This window comes from Passer montanus, unplaced genomic scaffold (genome assembly GCF_014805655.1).
Source record: "Passer montanus isolate IOZ18808 unplaced genomic scaffold, ASM1480565v1 scaffold58, whole genome shotgun sequence".
In the NCBI taxonomy this organism is placed as follows: domain Eukaryota; kingdom Metazoa; phylum Chordata; class Aves; order Passeriformes; family Passeridae; genus Passer; species Passer montanus.
In genome coordinates, this window is record NW_024370816.1 from 4,709,884 (window position 1) to 4,728,858 (window position 18,975).

The following is an 18,975-nucleotide window of genomic DNA, read 5'->3' on the forward strand; positions in this document are numbered from 1 at the left end:
TTTGTTTTTAAGTTTTGTTTTCCCTCATCTGTTTCCTTTACTCAAGTTTGAATCCTTCATTAGTTATCAGAAATCTGGTGTAACATTCTTGTCTCTGTTGACAATGGATTCTGCATATTTCCATGATTCTTTTATAAAATGTTTGCATCCAACAACGAGCGAGATCACAAATAAGCTTTTAAATGTCTTAAGTATATTTTAATTCCTTTCTTCTTAGGTCTTCTATCTAGGCTGAAAGTTTGCATTTTGCAGGATTATTAAAACATTAAATCAGGCTCCTTACTCTGACATTTTTGTTGCAAAATTTCCTACATCTCCTGGAGATGGAGCTGCTTTCTCATAACTACAGGTCTCCTTTTCAGCCTGTTACATGCCATGCCTACTTCAACTTGTAGTGCCAATTTCTTTTGGCCTGATCTACAAATGCCTCTACCTTGAAAGAAATAATTAATCACAGCTTTTAACCAGCACAGCTACTCCTAGCATGCTCATGATCTGCTCTCCACATCCAAGGAGGGCACAAGTTGACCAGGATAATTTGGAAACATGTCAGCCACATCAGCCGTTCAGTACAGTAGGAGTTTCCCTGCCTTGGGTTGGCTGTTTGGGGAGGATGGGATAGATATTTTAGGGGTTTTAACTTCTGCTTCCCTAGAGAAATGTAATTTGTACCACAGCAAGGTGCCTTTAGACCTATGTAGTATGTTCATTCCCATATGGAACTAGCTGTATTTGCAGAAAACACTGATCAGCTGTGGCACAGCATCCACTTGATGGGAATCTGTTGTATTGCTTTTGGTTTTTTGTGGCAGTTACTGTGTAACCAAACAGTGGTGAGTTTGTTCTGCTAGTCCTGTGTTCCCGGGCTCATCCCTCCTAGCAGCATCATCAAACAGCCTGTTGTATTTCAGTGTTGCAAGGAGTCCATGCTGATGTTGTGTCCTTGCCTGTTGCAGTGCCTCCAGGGATTGTGGGGGAAAATGCTCTGGAAGATGTGAAAGTGAAGGAGAACCATGGAGTTACCCTGACATGTGAGGTGACAGGTAAAAGAATGGTTTATGATTTACCTTTGCTCATCAGAGCTATGGTCAGATCACTACTGGTGCTGCACAGCCTGTTTTTAAGGGGATTTCAGCTCAGCAGGATTTTAAAATCTCAGATTTAACTGTGGTGGTTAAAAGAGGGCTAAGCACTCCTTGTAAAGGTTGGATGAGATGAAGCAAAAGGGATGTTGCTGTGATATTTCTTCTCCAAAGGCCTGTGCAATTTCAGAGGAGATGTATATCCCTTCAGGAGGTTCAGAGACTTCAGAATGCACTTTCCAAAACTTCCCTCCTTGATGCCTGAAACAAAGCATGCCTGAAACTGTATTTTCCTGTTTCTCTGAAATCTTGGTATATCCTAGAGGTTATGCACGAACTGATGTTTGCCATTTTCCCGACTCCATCAAGGGAACCCCGTGCCACAGGTCACGTGGCTGAAGGATGGGCAGGCTCTGGCTGGAGATCCCAGGATCGTGTCCAGAGGGCAATCCCTGCAGATCTCCGAGGCGCAGCTCCTGGACACGGGGCGCTACACCTGTGTGGCATCCAACACTGCTGGGGACAGGAGCAAAACCTACAGCCTCAATGTGCTTGGTGAGCAGCTGGGCTGCCTCTGCCAGAGGAACAGGAGCTTGGGAAGAAAGTCCTGTTGGAATTCTGTAGGGCTTTTTTGACAGCAGTGCACAGGTTGCCTGTCTGTGATTAGAATTTTACATCTTAGTAATAGATGAGTGATAGTGGTTTAATAGAAACACCAGTGCTGTGCTTTAGACAACAAAGCTGGAACACAGGGAACCTTCACAGGATATTGTCCCTATGGAATGGGCAGGACAGCACTTTGGCTTATTGTGATTCAAGGAAGGAGCATCTGAAGAGCATTTCAGATTGTAATCTCTTCAGAAAAGCTGAAACCATCTGCATGCCTCTTTTTTTTTTTTTTTTTTTTTTTTCCATGAGGGCTATTGCACAACAAAGTGCAAACAATGGTGAGTTTGTTTTCCACACCCTTGTTCCTAGCCTTATCCCTCCTTCCAGGATCATCAAGCAGCAGCTCCGCTCAAGGAGTGGTGGCTGGCTTCCTGGGGAGCTGTGCTTGACAAAGGCATGGGTGGGAGTGAATTCCACTGGTTTGGGATCACTGCTGACTTCAGGACAAAACATGATACCAGCTGAGTGTTGTCTGAGTCTTGGGTTTTGGTGCTCCTTGTAGGACTGCCCCCCAGCTAGGTGAGGCTGCAGCCAGAATCCTTGACTGAACAGGGACCAGAAAATAGGCTTTTCAGAGAGGGGCTTTCCTCCCTGTGGTTACTGATTTTGTTGTTCCCAGTGGCTCCAAGCATTGTGGGAGCAGACAGCCAAGGGAATGCAGAGGATATCACCGTTATCCTCAACAGCCCCACCTCACTGGTCTGCGAAGCTTATTCCTACCCCCCAGCCACCATCACCTGGCTGAAAGATGGGAATCCCTTAGAGTCCAGCAGAAACATCCGCATTCTACCAGGTAAACTCTGTTCTTACTGAGAAACAACACCTGATTCTTTTATTGCATGTTTTTCTGTTACAGACTTAAAAAAAAATCAAATTATATATTTCTATTAAGTGGAATGCACTGGCACAGGTTGTCCAGAGAAGCTGTGGCTGCTCCATCCCTGGCAGTGTCCAAGGCCAGGCTGGCTGGGGCTTGGAGCAACCTGGGCTAGTGAAAGATGCTCTTGCTCATGAATGGGCTTTAAGTTCCTTCCAGCCCAAACCATTCTGGGATTCTTTGTACTTCTCTAGTATTTCCCATTCCAATTTTTTTAAGTACTTCACATTAACTGATTGTTTATTTGTGTTTTATTACATATTTATCCTTTTGTACCATCAAGCAAAATGATGGGAAAATTCATATGAGTTAATGATGAATATAAGTCACATGCAATTAGGTGTGGAAATTTGATGGAGAGAGATGCAAATTAATAAAGAGAATGAGGTGGGATTTTCCTAGGTCATTATAGTTTGCCATTTTTAGTTAGTAGAATAACTTTTCCCTGGTACCTGTGGAGCTGGAAAATGGGAACAAGCTTCTGAGGGAAGACTGGAGTACTGTAAATATATGAGTACCTTACCTTGCTAACTGCAAGTGTTCTGAAAAAGAATGAGTCTTGGCTAAATATCTTCAAGAAATTCCCTGCACAGATTTCTTGACGAAATTTGTTTAAAAATTTCCCAAGAATCCATAAACAACAGGAGTTGTGGTGCCATGACCCATGCACTCTTTTGTTGCACGTGGTAGTAAGCAGTCAGATTTTCTGCTTTTCAAAGGGCAGATTTTGGACCAAAGGGTTGGAAATATGCTGCAGGAAGTATTTAAATTAGTGGGAAGCAAGAGTGTGGTGTGAGTGCTGTTAAAGGTTGGTGTCTTTGGCAGGTGGGCGGACCCTGCAGATCCTGAATGCCCAGCAGGACAGTGCTGGAAGATACACCTGCATAGCCACCAACGAGGCTGGAGAGACACTGAGGCACTATGAAGTGAAAGTCCACAGTATGGCAATGCTTTCAGTTTTTGAAATTTATTCCAGTTTTGCATTTTTCCATTTTCCCCATCGCCATGTTATCTGTCCTGGTGAATACAAGGTTTCCTATTTATGGCTTTGCTGAGCAAATGTTTCCATTAGCTCTGGCATTGCTGGAGGAAAGACACCAGAAAAGTTGATTGTTGCGTTCTTTGCAATGCTACAGTTGTACTAAAAGCCTTTATGTCACTCAGGGGAGGACATTTACGAAACACTGAACTCCAGTTTCCTCTGAAATGCCTCTTTTGGAGCTGATTTTCAGGTCAGATGAGGCCAGCACAAAGGGAGACGTGAGCAGAGAATCTCCTGAGCACAGAAACCATTTTAGAAAAAATGGAGAGGGCCTCTAATATCCGGTGAGACAATTTAGTGAGGAAGGTAAAACAGGAGGATACTATTTTTATATACTTCCATAAGATCCCATATGCACAAAAGTTTTCCTATTCAAGTCTTTCTGTCAGCACTCTGTTATCCTTTGAGCATCTCTACCTAAATACTCAATTTTAATACTCAAACTCTTCATTATGGGCTCAATCAAGTATGATTTTTCCTTTTTTTTTTTTTTTAATTTCCCAGTCTGATTTGGAATTGTAGTAACCATGCTCCCTTGTAGTAACCATACTGTTATTTAATTACACCAAGTCCTTAATAAGGCCCCTCTGGATTTGGAATAATGAGAAGGTCGCAAATGTTTGCTCCCTTGTAGTAACCATACTGTTATTTAATTACACCAAGTCCTTAATAAGGCCCCTCTGGATTTGGAATAATGAGAAGGTCGCAAATGAGTTAATTAGTAACGCATGGCTATGTGGGAACATAATGCCCTCCACCCCCAAATGCCATTGCAACTGTCAGTTATTAGGATATTGTAAGTATTAGGGGAAAATTCAAAAATTCCCAGTGGAAAAAAAGAGTAGAAAATGCACTGAAAGCATTTTACATAATTTCAAAAATATTATGAGACCAAGCTGGGGGGTAGCTGAAGAATTTTGAAACATTCTATTTTCCTTCTGATTCAGAAAGAAACAGGATTTTGCAACACTGGGATTTCAGTGGAAATGTTGAGTTTTGACCAGCTGCTGTGAGTGTGGACTTGTGATCAAAAATATGTTTCTGGGAATATTAGTTTCCATTAAAATGCTCTTTAATGACTAGTATACCCTGAACTTTATAGAGTTGAAGCCAGGCACGTAATAATGAAGTGCTGTAGTTAGGTAGGGCTGTAGTCAGGTTTGCATGTTTAAAAACCTGCATGTTTAAAAGTGTTGAACACAGTTTTATATATTTTTGTACATAATAACTGTACTAAAAATAGCTGAAAATACAGGCGTACGTATATATATAAAAGTAATAATTTGGCATTTGGCTGTGGGCAAGAGGCAGTTTACTGGGGGAATGCTTGCTTTCCAGGAGGTTATCATCTTATTCCACTTAATGTTGAAATACTGCAGCAGCCAGTAAGCCATGACAGTCTGTCCTGTCTCTGCCTTTGTCTGTGTGCAGTTCCACCCACCATTGCCAAAGGGGATGTCTCAGGGACAGGGCTGTCCCCCAAGGAGGTGAAGGTCAAGGTGAACCACAGCCTGACGCTGGAGTGTGAAGCTCATGCCATTCCTGCTGCTGCCATCAGCTGGTACAAGGATGGACAGGCCAGTCACAAACTCGATTTCTTCCTCTGAGGAGATGTGGGACAGGGACAGCTGTGTGTTCCCCATCCCTGGGAATACCATCCATGCAGGGAGCAGGAGTCACTCTCACTCCCTGCTGCTGGCAGAACCACTGCCCAGAAGTTTGGGATGTTTTCTGGCACCCAGACCTCTGCAAATCAACATCCTGGCTTTTGCCATGTGTCTGGCAGTGCTTGAGACACTGGGGCTGGAGTTTCCAGGCCTGGCACTGGCCTGTGCTGGGATAGGGAGTGCTCTTCTTGGCAGGAGCATCCCATGGTGTGACCACAGGGCCCGTGGCTGTTGTGTAAAACCCCCCAAAGGCCCTGTTATTTACAGATGGTTCTCTCAAGTGCTGCCCCTGCAGAAGTTGCAGAGCCTCCCCCTTGGTCCTGGCAGAGCTCACAAAGCCACAAGAGCATCTGGCTGCTTTGTGGGGGGGTGAGGCACAAGTCCTGCCACACACAGCGCTCCATGAATCTGTCTGGGGAGCTGGGAAGGGCAGGGCCATGGGGACACACTGAAATACAGCACAGGGGATGAATAAAAAAGGAGCTGTGCTGCTCTTCTGTAAGAAAGGAGAGTATAATCTTTTGCTTGAGCTGTTCTTGGTAGGGCACTCAGTGTGGAACAGCTCTTCCTGGATTTAACAAACGTGGGAATAACATGGATGATCACCTGCTAGCTGTTTCAGGTGTGCCCTGCTGTTCTGGGATGCCTGGGAGTCCTGGCTGTATTGCCAAATTAAAACTCAGTTTGGGGAGTTAAGAGGTCCCCAAAGGCAGTGACTGTGCACACCTGACTGTCACTGGCACAGCAGCTGATCCTCCTTAGGCTGCCCTGGGTGAAGGCTCTCACTCCTGTCCATGGACTGAATGAATTGTCCCCTGCAGGCCAGGGTTTCAGTGGTGATTCCCTAATCAGGAAGCATGGGCTCATGGCATGGTTTGGGTTGGAAGGGACCTCAAAGCTCATCCTTGGGCAGGGACACCTCCCACTAGACCAGGCTGCTGATGTAGAGGAGCACATGTGCTGATGTAGAGGAGCACATGTAATGTATTCTGGACATACAGGCTGTGTCACTGCAGCCTCTGCTGTCACATGTGAGCCACATTTGGGCACAGGAATATCTAATCCTCTGTCTCTCTGTGCTGCTGCTTTGTCCATTCTATGTTCAAACCATGTCCTTGCTGGCAGCAGATATGTAGGATGGGTTAGATCCATTTGTTCACCTCACAGAAAGCTGGAAATTTTCCAGGTATTGGAAACTTGGCCAGTGGGTTCAGGGATTGGATCAGCCTGATTGGATCCAATGCCACAAGAGCACTGGCCTGATGGGGATGGCATTGTTCCTCTCAGCAGCATCCTGGGACTAGGAGTGATTGAAAAAATCACATCCTTGAGGAGAGCAGCCACCATGATCAGAAGGATGAAGATGCAGAGTTTCTGATAACCATGAAAAGAAAATTGTCTCCAGGAACTTGGATCTTGATTGAGTTTACTCAAATCACTACCACAAATCTGGCTATTTCTGGTGTGTTCTTTGCTGAGTGTTAATTTTCATTTGAATTGACGTTGCAGCCACTGCAGGCAGATGAGCATGTCCTGATCCAGGGCAGTGGCCACACCCTGCACATCAAGGAGGCCCAGGTGTCAGACACAGGGCGCTACACTTGTCTGGCCTCCAACATTGCTGGGGAGGATGAGCTGGAATTTGATGTAAATATACAAGGTAAAAGGGTAATAAAACTCTCCTGGTAGTCTGCTTTTTTGGTGTTCTGGGATGCTGGAATTAATAATTTTAGGTCCTTTACTCTTGCATGGTCAAACCCAACGCTTTTGTGTTTTCAGGGGTATTTTGCTCATTGCTGACAGGTAGTGTTTGATTATTCTTTTTTATGTTGTGTTTCTGAAATCAGTGCAAGGACATAGGAACTCTGATCTTCATCTAAACACCATGAAAAATTTGAATTTGTTTTGAACTAAGACATACTTCACTCTTCTGTTTCAAGTAGTATTTAGAGGCCCCAGACATAAATATCTATTGGCCTACTGTGTGTCAATACAAGGAAACAATCATGAGTAATTTCTGAAAATTTAGACAAAATGAGAACTTGAGTGAAACCAGATAGCTCATTGTTTAAGTATTTTTTGTTGATTAATACCCTCTGTGTTTGTTACCAGGTCCTCTTACTCTGTTATTTATTACTCTTCAAAAAATACTCAGTAAATTGCTCAATTGTTCATTCTAGAAGAGCTAGAGTTTTCCTGAGTAACTTAATGTGGAGGGAGTGGTTTATTTAATACACTTAATTTTTATTGCTGCTATTGAACATGACAATACCTTCTTTTTTCTTGACTTTAAAACCAGCTATTTCTGCAGCAAAATACTAACATTATTCCTCTTTTTTGTTGTAGTTCCTCCTACCTTCCAAAAGTCTTACAGGGAATGGGAAGCTGGGAACATGGTGGATGCAGAAAGAGGTGGAGAAAGTAAAGATGTGATTGTCAACAACCCCCTCTCACTGTACTGTGAGACCAACGCTGTTCCTCCCCCTGTGCTCACCTGGTTTAAGGATGGGCATCCCCTGAGCTCCAGTGACAGAGTGCTCATCCTGCCAGGTGGGTGTTCAGCTGCCACTCTCTGGCCCTGCACTGAGGTGATCAGAGGGATGGAGCCCCTCTCCTGTGAGGAAAGGCTGGGAGAGCTGGGATTGTTCACCTGGAGAAAAGCTTCAGGGCAACCTCATTGTGGCCTCCAGTGCCTGAAGGGGCTGACGGGAAAGATGGAGACAGGCTCTTTACAAGGGATGGACAAGGGGATATGGAATCAAATTAAAAGAGAATGGTTTAGATGGGGTATTGGGAAGTAATTCTTGGCTATGAGGCTGAGGAGACCCTGGATCCCTGAAATGTCCAAGCCCAGGTTGGAGCAAGCTGGGATAGTGGAAGGTCTCCCGGCCCTTGGCAGTGGGTTGCATTGGCTGATCTCTAAGGTCCCTTCCAACCCATACTGTTCTATGATTCTATGATTAAGAAATGGCCTTAGTGCTGGTATTTGTGTAGTGATGACACACCTCTCCCCGTCAGAACTCTTCTTTAATGTTCTTTTTAGACTTCATTAGCTGGAAATGTTTTTCTCCAGTCCTTGGCCTTAAGTTGTTTTCTTTAATTTGAGGAGTAGTCCCTAAAATGGTGTAAATGTCACCATTGAACTCTCACAGTGAATCATGAAATTGCAGAACAGTTTGGTTTGAAGGAATTTTAAGGTCCACCTCATTCCACCCTCTGCCATGGGTAGGGACACCTTGCACTATTCCAGGTTGCTCTAAGCTCCATCCTACCTGGCCTTGGACACTTCATTGTGTTGCAAAATGAAATGCAGCAATGATACCTTCTCTCTGATGTGTTCCTGATTTATTTCCTTGTTAAATTTGCTTTAACAAAAAGATATTTGGAGTAGAAAATCCTTTTAACCAAGGGGTGAAGCATGGGAAAGCATGTTTGCAGCAGAAAAATGGCCATAATCCCCTGCTTAAGCTTGTGGGGTAGGAAAAGAGCTGCCTACAGTCATGAGTGTTGCTGTGCAGAGATGGTTTGGGATGGAGTGTTTAAGGAAGGACAGTGGTAAAAGGGGAACACCTGCTTGTCCATCTTGTTCATCTCTTGAGAGAGCAATGACAAATACTCCCAAAGTATATTCCTAAGATCTCCTCTCCTTCTGAAGGTATGTATATGGCTATGCTTTTATGAAGAACAGAGTAAAAAGTACCTCTAAGCTTCAGAAGTGAATCTGTTCAGTTTGAAACAGAATATTCTGTGCTTATATTTCCTTTTGCCTGTTAGTTCTGTGCCATCTTACTGAGAAATATTTCTATTTCTGATGGAAGAGCAATGCCTGGCTACATATTGCTGCAGCATGATCTTCCTTTATGTGGAATTAATTGCTCTTTTCTAATATTGCAGTATGAGCATGGCTGCACTCCAACTATCCGCCTGTAGAAAAAGTAGCCAGCAAATAAAAACCTTCAGCTACTTATAATTCAGACCAAATGCTGACCATTCATAAATTTGCTTGCTCAGGTCTCTGGTGGCATGTGGTGTGGAGATGATGGAGAGTGCTTGATGCTGCCTTGGGCTTTTGTTTGCAGGAGGCCGGGTGCTGCAGATCGCGCGGGCCCGCGCGGGGGACGCCGGCAGATACACGTGTGTGGCGGTCAACGAGGCAGGGCAGGACTCCATCCACTACGACGTCCGAGTGCTCTGTGAGCTCCCCTTCTCCTCTGAGTGCCAAAACAAGGGTTCTGTGCAAAATAACCCACCATTACAGTCCAGGAGGTCCTAGTGGTTTTAATGTTTATTTGTAAGCTATGACGTTAATGTGTTTAGGGTGCTGGATTTGTACTGCTGTGCAGAGTTTTGTGAACAGAATGGTTTTGTTCTTAGTTCCATGTGTGTCTTAGTTCTCAGTTGTGTTACGGCTCTCACCATTCACCAGAAAGAAAAGCATAGGTAAAAATCCAGGTTTTATCTTCGTATCTCTTGATCTCTCTTCAACTTCCCATTGAGAATTGACTTTTCATTCTTTCTTTAGTTTGGTCATCATTTTCCACAATATTTGCAGAACTCCTGAAGCCTGAAAGGAACTGAGGATTTAGATTAATGAATGCCTGCACAACCATTTGGATGACCTTTTGTGTCTGTTGATGTGTCAGTGCTTTAGCCTTGGGAAACACCTCTTTGCCTTTATGGCAGTGTTATACCACTGAAAATACTGATTTATTGTTACAATGGAGTCCTGCCTTGGAAGTCATCTTTTATTTTGATGGCAAAGAACACAGTAGAATAATTGGAAGATGGGTTTTCTCCTCTTCTTCTCTCTGTGTAGTGTGAATAAGTATAGATCTGCTGCAATCCTTGGAATTAGACTGAGTTATTCCAGCTGAACTACTCATGGGATGGCTTTATCTTTCACTGGATTCACTGGAGGTTTCATTCTCTCCTCCTGCAAGCCCAGTCTAATCTCACAACCACCTGAGAGGTGCTGAGTGAGTGTTCTCTTCACCTTTGCTCCCTGCAGCTCCCCCATCCATCAGTGGGGCTGACGGGGACCTGCCTGAGGAGGTGACTGTGCTGGTGAGCAGGGAGGCAGCCATGGACTGCATTCCCAGTGGGAGCCCTTCCCCAAGGATCACCTGGCAGAAGGATGGCCAGCTCCTGGCAGAGGATGACAAACACACATTTCTGTCCAATGGGAGGAGGCTACAGGTAGTAGTGTCATCTTTTTCGTAGTGGAAAAACTGGGTTTTGGCAACACAAAACTGTCTGGTTTTGCTGAGTAGGAAGTATTTTCTTTCTCCTACAAGGTGCTGCAACATAAGGAGCTTTTGTCCTTTGTTCCTGTCTCTCACCTGCTGCTTCTTGCTCCTATGTAATTCCTCAGGTCCAACAATTTGTGGGATCATGCTATGAACCACATGAGTTGAAATCACTTACTTCTAAATATTATTGACTTTTTTTGAGGAAATAGTGAAAATAGCATATTCTAAAGAACTTCCTTCCGATTGATGAAGGAAATAGAATAAAACTGAAAGCAGAGAGCTGGGCTTAATCCTTTCCACTTGTTTCTTTGGCAGTGAGTTGTCTGTGTATTAGCTCCAAAGCCATATTTTGTCTTTTCTCGCCTTAGATTTTGAATTCCCAGATAACAGATACTGGCAGGTATGTCTGCGTTGCAGAAAACATAGCTGGAAGTGCCAAGAAGTATTTTAACCTCAATGTTCACAGTAAGTACCATCATCCATAACCTCTGTCTTCTGTCAAATGCTGGTTCAGCTTGGATGTATTATTTTTAGCAGAGTGCTCAGACCCCCTCAGCTTCATTGATGTGAATCCTGCTGGGTGTGATGGAGATTCTGACAGACTAGAACTCAAATATCAGTTTAAAGTACCTTGACAACATATGGCTTTTGATACCATGTGGCTTTGGCTCCCCATACATGTTCCAGAAAGGTGGGAATTATAATTGAGGGAGCCTTGTGTGGTGGCTGTGTTCACCCAGTTGGGATTGCTGAGCCCTGGAATCATGAATTATAAGTAGGTTGGATTATTGCCTGTTTTGATACATTCAGAAAATGCATTTTTTCAAATAAATTAATGACAGAAAGCATTAAACAAAGGTACACAGCTTGTAAAAGCTTGGTTTTTAGAAATGTGCCCTTTGAGGTTCCTTTCTGTTCTCTATTTTTGGTTTTCTTGTGGAGTTGCAATAGAGTTAAAGTAAATGCTGGCTTTAGGCATCAGAAGTCTAAGACAAATACAATAAAGACATTTTTCATGAAGCAGTCTGCACTACCTCCCCTTCCCTCTCCCGAAAACTTCAGAAAATCATGACATCTCTAATTAACATTTCAGAGAAACCCAAACTTCCCCTTCTATTTCTGCCCACTTTCAGCTTTCCATCCTGAAGAAAAAGAAGCATCATTCGCACCAATTTTTCTGCACCATTCTATGTTTCAACCTGACAAGGAATACTGGCAGCTACATTTTTTCTGCTTTATCTCTTAGAAAACAAGGGCTGTCCTTTCTCCCACCTAAAGACAGTACCAGCATCCCAGGAAAGTGAGGAGTCAGCTTATTACACACAGAATAATTGCATTTTTTCCTCTGTCACACATGCAACAAATTTACCTACTACATGGCACAGATTTATAGCACTTTTTGCTACTCAGTAATACATTTAGCCAAAAATAGTGTTGTCGTGGGAAGAATTTGCCCTGGAGTTGTTCTCTGAGAAGTTATTTTTCTGGTCAGACAGTGGAGTCTGCCCAGATTTTCTGATGTGAGAGTTTTGCATTTAAATCAAAATATTTCACTTTTCCTGACGTTTGTGTTTAAATTTAAACTTCTGTCTTAAAAATATTTGGTTTTAGTGACTATGGCTAAATACTGTTCTCTTAAAAGAAATATTTGCATGAAGTTTCAATTCTAACTCAACAGAATTACCAACTCAGGTCTATTTTTCTTAATGCAGTTTAATTTGAAAAATTAGAATGTAGCTGTTCAGGAAAAGACCACACAGGGTGAAGCACTAAGGAAAATGCATTATCAGTAAGCAGCAGGATCTGTGTTTTGTCAATGTCACAAAAAAGGCTATTTCCCAGCATTTTTATGTGTTTCTAATAGAACTGCTCTCATAAATTTAAATAAAATACTAATGATGATCTCCAAGGTGAGTAATAAAACTAATATAACACCTTTTAAAACATAGGAAATAAGCACCCAGATTTAAAATAGTAGGGAAATAATAGGTAATTTTCATGGTGTGTGCTATATTTGAGCCCCTGACTGTGTCTTTATGCACATACAGATACATTTGCATATGCAGATTACCTGTGGTACATTTATGGGTGCTTTTTGCAGCAGAAATTGAAATCAACCACTGACACAATTTAAGCAAATTTCATTAAAGACAGCTGAGATTTGGCCATGTACATTAAATTACCCACTTCCAATAATCACATCTGTGGCAAATGAACTGTAAAAGTAAATAAATATAAATAACTATCAAATGCCGTCAGATCAGAATTCTCCACTTGCTCTAGTGAACCATCTTATCCTCTTTATCAGGGAAACATTCTCCAGTTATTCCAAGCTGAAAAATATGGACTGAATTCCCCATTTACATGGACTGCTCTTGTTTGTGCAGTGCCCAGAGGAGCCATAAAGTTGCCTTAATGACTGGTTTGTGTCACTCAAGTGGCAGCAAACAGCTGGAGCATTTCAGGGGAAGATGGGCCAAAATACTTCAGCGTTTCTATCTTTGAAGAGGAGGATTCCATGTGTTCTTTGGAATGATTTTTCCACCCAATAAAGCCAAGAACATGCTTTTGCCTTCCTCTTGAGTGTTTTATATATCCCCACTGCAAAAACATGGCAGCTAGAGCTTGGGGGTTATTAAAAGGAAGAGATTTACAGTTCTTTCATTCTAAATCGTTCTTGTAGAAAGGTCACATGTCAAACTATTCTTAATTTAAAAATTCTGGGATTTGTAAGCTTAAGGAATGCACCCCTTGGAGCAATGCTGCATGCCAGGATTTTCCAGTGCTTAGCTCACTGCTAAGCAACAGGTTTGTCTGGTTGACAGAGCCACTCTGAACTGTGTTGGGAGGAATAAGTTTGGGGTCTCTGTAGGTAGAAAATGGACTGTTGCAGAGAGAACAGGAGCAGCAAGGAATCAGGAAGATGTGATAGTCATCCTACACATGGGAATTTGCTCTGTCCTGCCTCACACAGCAATTGTCCATGAGCAGTGTTAGAAAACTGGCAATGCATCATCAGGATCTCATGTAGGTTCACTAGCCTCCAGCACAGAAGGACTGCAGATGAAATAACTGACATTGTTGAGAAGTACAGGAGCAGAAATGGCCATTAGATTGTTTCAGTCTCATTTCCAGAGGCATCCAAAGAGCAGTGGGTCCATTCATAGGATGTGAAAGATGTTTGCAACCTGGTCCTTTGGCAAAATACAGCAATTCAGCTTTAATGTAGTAAATCATGATCTTGTAGGAAATCCTTTGCTGATGCAGTGATAGGTGCTATTAATGTATTTTTCTCTCCACAGTTCCTCCAAGTGTTGTTGGGACTAACCCTGAGAATCTGACCGTGGTGGTGAATAATTTCATCTCTCTGACTTGTGAGGTCACGGGCTTTCCACCTCCTGATCTCATCTGGCTCAAGAATGGAAAGCCTATCAGTTCAAATTCCAACACTTTTATTGTGCCTGGTGAGGATTCTCAGCTATTCTGCAGCCTTTGGGCTCAGCTTCTGTCTGATTTGTCGTGACAGGGCCCATGGCCAGTCTTCATGGGGCACAGTGCCTATGCTCAGCCTGTTGCACCTGCAATTCCAAACCAGCTTTTGGGATTGACACAGTCACCACAGAGCAAACCTTCAGCCTTCTCTCCTTGCTCCAGGTGCTCGGACGCTGCAGATTCCCCGAGCCAAGCTGTCAGATGGTGGAGAATACATTTGTACTGCCAGGAACCAAGCTGGGGAAAGTCAGAAGAAGATCTTCCTAACCGTCCTTGGTTCGTGTTTTACTGTTTTCTGAAATAGTATCTATTGCTTGGGAAGTGTGGGGAGGTTTATCTGCTTTATGGGGTTGTTTCAATGTGGGGGTCCCTGTTGTTGGTTTCTCTGGGTCTGGATTGAAGGCACTTGAGATGGTAGTTCATGTTCAGACTCAAGTGTTTATTATTTCTTATCAGTAAAACAGCCTCACTACTGTGAGTTCAGCAGCTTTTCATTAGAAGACACAAAATGGCTAACAGTCTCTTGTTACAAGGTCTTTTAAGACTAAACTATCCAGTTCAAGACCTGACACCTGGATTATTTTCCCTTTTAACCCAATAATTGATCCCACAATACGGACTTTTCTTCCCAATTACAAAATGCACCCAAACCCATGAAGAAGAAGGAAGAAGAAAAAACCCAGGCTGACATCCTGTACCCTCCATCTTGCTTCCATCCACAACATACTAAAAATCCCAACACCTAAATTTCTCAGCAAGTGATACACCTACACTACTCTCTATAATCTAGTGCACACTTTTGTGGATTCTGGTCTATCTTGAGGTCTGGGAAACTTTCTCCATGAATGAGGGTCAAAGTCAGTGCTCCCTGGGGGTCAGGGCACCCCAGAGCAGACAGAGAAATATTCCTGGTGCCCTGGGCTTCCACGTTTCAGCACAACGCAGAACTGACTCTGACTCTGGGTCCCTTCCCCAGTGCCCCCGAGCATCAAGGCGCAGGGGGGAGCGTCGGTGACAGCGCTGAGCGTGCGCGTGGGCACCCCGGTGAGCCTGGACTGCGAGTCCAACGCCATCCCAGCCCCCGTCATCACCTGGTACAAGAACAGCCGCCTCATCCCCGACTCTGCTGCCCTGGAGGTCCTGGCAGACGGGCAGACCCTGCGGATCAAGGCTGCAGAGGTGGGCCAGGCTGCATGTGCCACTGCTCTGCCATTGCCAAGCAATTATTGCAGTCTTTAGTGGTGTATTTTATTTTATATTTATTACACATGGAGGCTTTTCACCCTGTGAGAAGTATTTTGAGTGGGCAGAGTAACAGGTTGTTAATGTCTCTAAACTGTAGCATTAAAATAAGAATCCATAATGATTTCCTTTAAAACTTTATTTTATTTCAGGTTTCTGACACAGGACAGTATGTGTGCAAAGCCATAAATATTGCGGGACGAGATGATAAAAATTTCTATCTCAATGTTTATGGTAAGCACCTTCTGCATCATCTACAATAGTTATTATAGTAACATAAACTGAGCAGATCAGGTATTTCAAAATCAGTTTACATAACATTCTTACTCCTTCCATTCCATTCACAGTGCCTCCAAGTATAGATGGCCCTGAGCAAGAGCTGGTCAGTGAATCCATCAGTAATCCTGTCACCTTTGTGTGTGATGCTACTGGAATTCCTCCACCCACTTTAGTGTGGCTTAAGAATGGAAAACCAATAGGTAACACTGTCTCATGCTTTTCACTCCTCTTCTCCTCTTTGAGGCATCACTTTGCTGTCTGGTTTGTGTTTCTTCTTTATTTGTCTCTAGACAGCCTCTCATGAAAATTGATTGGAATGTGTTTTGAATCTTTGATGGAACAATTTCTCCCAAAAGAGATGCTTGCTCCCTGTAGCTGGTTTGGAATGATGACTTGTTTATGTATTTCAGAAAACTTGGATTCTCTTGAAGTTCATATTTTATCTGGTGGAAGCAAGCTTCAGATTGCTCGCTCTCAGCTCCTGGACAGTGGCACCTACACGTGTATTGCCTCCAATCCAGAGGGGAAAGCTCAGAAAACCTATGTGCTTTCCATCCAAGGTAAGGAATGGGGGAGGATGCAGGGAGCAGAACTGGTTGAACATTGGGTGAATGTGACAGTGTCTGTGCTGGGGACACTGAGGTCACATAACCACATAGAAAAGCGGAGAATTTGGACTGTTACTTTTGTAAACAGAGCGGGGAGAGTGGTTGGAGAATTCAATACTTCTAGTCCAAAATTTGCATGGAAAAGAATATCCTTAAGCCCTGACTGTGGAACTTGAACAGAGTTGTGCAGCTTGTGTGTGTCTGCTGCTGGTCATAGCCTTCCTCCTGCTGAGCACTGGAGCTGCCTTGGTTGGTTGTGGAGCAGCACATGGAGATGGATTCAGGAACAGTGGTACCTGTTGTGCCATGGCAGGGGTTAGCAAAGACCTGCTGCCAGAATTTCCTTAGGAATACTTTCCCCATCCCCACCTCAAATGACAAACCCTTATTTCTTATGGAATCGTCTCCTGCCTCGCTGTGAATCACCCTTAGTCTGCGAATGTTGTGTTTTCCTCTGTTCCTAATGACTCATCCCCACTAATTGCACTGGTGTACCCCTGCCTGCCAATTTTTCCCCAAGTTTAGGAATGGAATGTCAAGCTGCTGGTTTGATCAAATGTGTGTGAAATTGCTTGAAATGCTCAGGACTTGTTAGTGGGACTGACAGTCTTGACTTCATGGATAGTAGGACTTTCGTCCTTGTTCCTTGGGGGAATGCAGGCTGGAAATGGCTTTGGTTAGGATGGAATTAGTGTGGCTGTTGACAAGGCTATGATGGTTTTTGTCACAGAATCCCAGACTGGTTTGGGCTAGAAGGGACCTTAAAGCTCATCCAGTGCCACCCCCTGCCATGAGCAGACACACCTTCCACTATCCAAGCCCCATCCAGCCTGGCCTTGGACACCTCCAGGGGTCCAGGGGCAGCCACAGCTGCTGAGAACCTGCCCCGGGTGCTGCACTAATGCTGGTGCTCATGAACTACTGCAGTGAGGCTGTTTTCTAGTTCAGGTTATGTTTCTTGCTGCTGAATCTCATCCCTCCATGGTGCATTTCCAGTTCCTCCCAGTATTGCTGGCTCTGAGATGCCGAGTGAGGTCAGTGTCCTCCTGGGAGAGAGTGTCCAGCTGCTCTGCAATGCCACTGGAGTGCCCACCCCGGATGTGCAGTGGCTGAAGGATGGAAAAGCAGTTGCCAGCGATGATTTACAGAGGATAAGGCAAGAAAAACTAGCAGACACTGCATTCTCTTCTGTAATTTTAAGGGCCCTAAGGGTGGAATGTGAGGAGAGCCTGAACTGGAGCTTAGCCAGGTTAAGAACATCATCTCCCTCCTTAGCTTCTATAAATCAAGTATAATTTGTTAGTCCTTTGATTTTTTACATTTTCATTTTCTTAACAGAGATAAGTATATGATATTTATGTCTTTCTCAGTTAATAAATTCCATAAAAGTTCATCAGCTTCATGAAAGTTTATTAAGGTCATTTAGTTCCTTTGGAGGGGAAAGATCTGAGGCCTGGAAACATTTTACTTAATGCTTATCATTATGGGTCCTTCAAAAGCCTGGCTGGAGTTGAATCTGAAAACCAAATTAAACAGGACATCTCTAGGAAAAACTTCTTAGCCTATCTCTAACAAAAATATTTTGCAAAACACAATGCTTCTCTCATCGAGCTCCCAGGAGGATAGAGGTAGTTACTGAAATGTCCAGTCCAGACTGTTTATTTGCTAGGTCAGAGGAGCACTAAACAAACTGACTGTGCTTTGTGATGGTCCTTGTAGAGTGACTCCAGATGGCAGCACATTAAACATCTCCAGAGCTCTCACCTCAGACACAGGAAAATACACTTGTGTGGCTACTAACCCTGCAGGAGAGGAGGACAGGATTTTCAACCTGAATGTATATGGTGAGTTCTGCCAGATGTGAAACCCAAATCTGCTCAATAATCCCGTCCTTGGGAGTGCTCCCAAGGGAGAGCCCAGAGAGGAATGCCTGTCTGCAGTGGAATTCTGCCTGCACATGTTTCCAATTGCCTATGCTGTAGATATTACACAGGATGCTCTGTCAACGACAAAAGGGTTGAAATTGCTGGTAAATGTCTTTTGGGATAAACAGGAATTAATTATTTGGTGGATTTCATAATAGAGGGATTCTGCTTGTGGTGATTTTTTATTTCTTGTGGGGAAGATTATACTGGGGCTGATTTCCTGTGACCCTGCTGTTTTGTTGCATTATCTTCCCTAATTCCAATCAAAGCACATCAGCTATAAAGGGAACTGATAGTTAAAGGTCCCGAGAGTTTAAAAACAATGGAGTGTTGGAGGAAATTGCACAGTTTGACATCCAGTGGCCAGTGAGTGTAATCCTTCAGCAGCATAGAGAGTGGATATTTTAAGTTGAGGAAAATGTGGTCATTAAGTGGAGGGAGGAGAGGAGAGTTCTTCCCAGGCAGGTTGCACTGCAGGGTAGGTGTCTGTCCCACTTACACAGACTCTGAGTCACTGGGAACACAGGCACGAGCAGAGCAGTAAGAGAGGACCTTTGATATCATAAAAAACAGTCCTGAATGACCACAGCACATCTTTTTGGCACAGAAAGGCTCTGCACAACAGCAGGGAGTTTGTGCTCAGTTTGCATTGGCTGAAGTTCAAGCAATAACCAACTTAAAAGCCTTATTGGTGTCACTGTCACAGTGAGTGATGGGATCCTAACTGAGCCAGTGCCTGGAGCTGCACATGGCTGGGCTTTTTTATGTAGAGAAGCCCCAAGGCCATGGCTTTCAAACTAACCTGTAACCACAAAGAGCCCCAAAGCAGCAATTTGTGTCATC

General features: G+C 43.7%; 1 protein-coding gene across 1 annotated transcript in view; it reads left to right on the forward strand.

Annotated features, from left to right (window-relative positions):
- HMCN1 (hemicentin 1) overlaps nucleotides 1-18,975 on the forward strand; it is a 165,713-nt gene that overhangs the window by 111,751 nt on the left and 34,987 nt on the right. Inside the window, exons 48-65 of the mRNA XM_039726386.1 lie at nucleotides 957-1,043; nucleotides 1,452-1,637; nucleotides 2,371-2,544; nucleotides 3,454-3,567; nucleotides 5,102-5,247; nucleotides 6,847-6,997; nucleotides 7,684-7,887; nucleotides 9,417-9,530; nucleotides 10,346-10,533; nucleotides 10,955-11,051; nucleotides 13,889-14,050; nucleotides 14,241-14,354; nucleotides 15,055-15,257; nucleotides 15,473-15,554; nucleotides 15,668-15,799; nucleotides 16,010-16,159; nucleotides 17,204-17,363; nucleotides 17,927-18,051. Of these exons, the coding sequence (XP_039582320.1) occupies nucleotides 957-1,043; nucleotides 1,452-1,637; nucleotides 2,371-2,544; nucleotides 3,454-3,567; nucleotides 5,102-5,247; nucleotides 6,847-6,997; nucleotides 7,684-7,887; nucleotides 9,417-9,530; nucleotides 10,346-10,533; nucleotides 10,955-11,051; nucleotides 13,889-14,050; nucleotides 14,241-14,354; nucleotides 15,055-15,257; nucleotides 15,473-15,554; nucleotides 15,668-15,799; nucleotides 16,010-16,159; nucleotides 17,204-17,363; nucleotides 17,927-18,051 (2,589 nt within the window). The remainder of the gene's footprint in view (nucleotides 1-956; nucleotides 1,044-1,451; nucleotides 1,638-2,370; nucleotides 2,545-3,453; nucleotides 3,568-5,101; nucleotides 5,248-6,846; nucleotides 6,998-7,683; nucleotides 7,888-9,416; nucleotides 9,531-10,345; nucleotides 10,534-10,954; nucleotides 11,052-13,888; nucleotides 14,051-14,240; nucleotides 14,355-15,054; nucleotides 15,258-15,472; nucleotides 15,555-15,667; nucleotides 15,800-16,009; nucleotides 16,160-17,203; nucleotides 17,364-17,926; nucleotides 18,052-18,975) is intronic.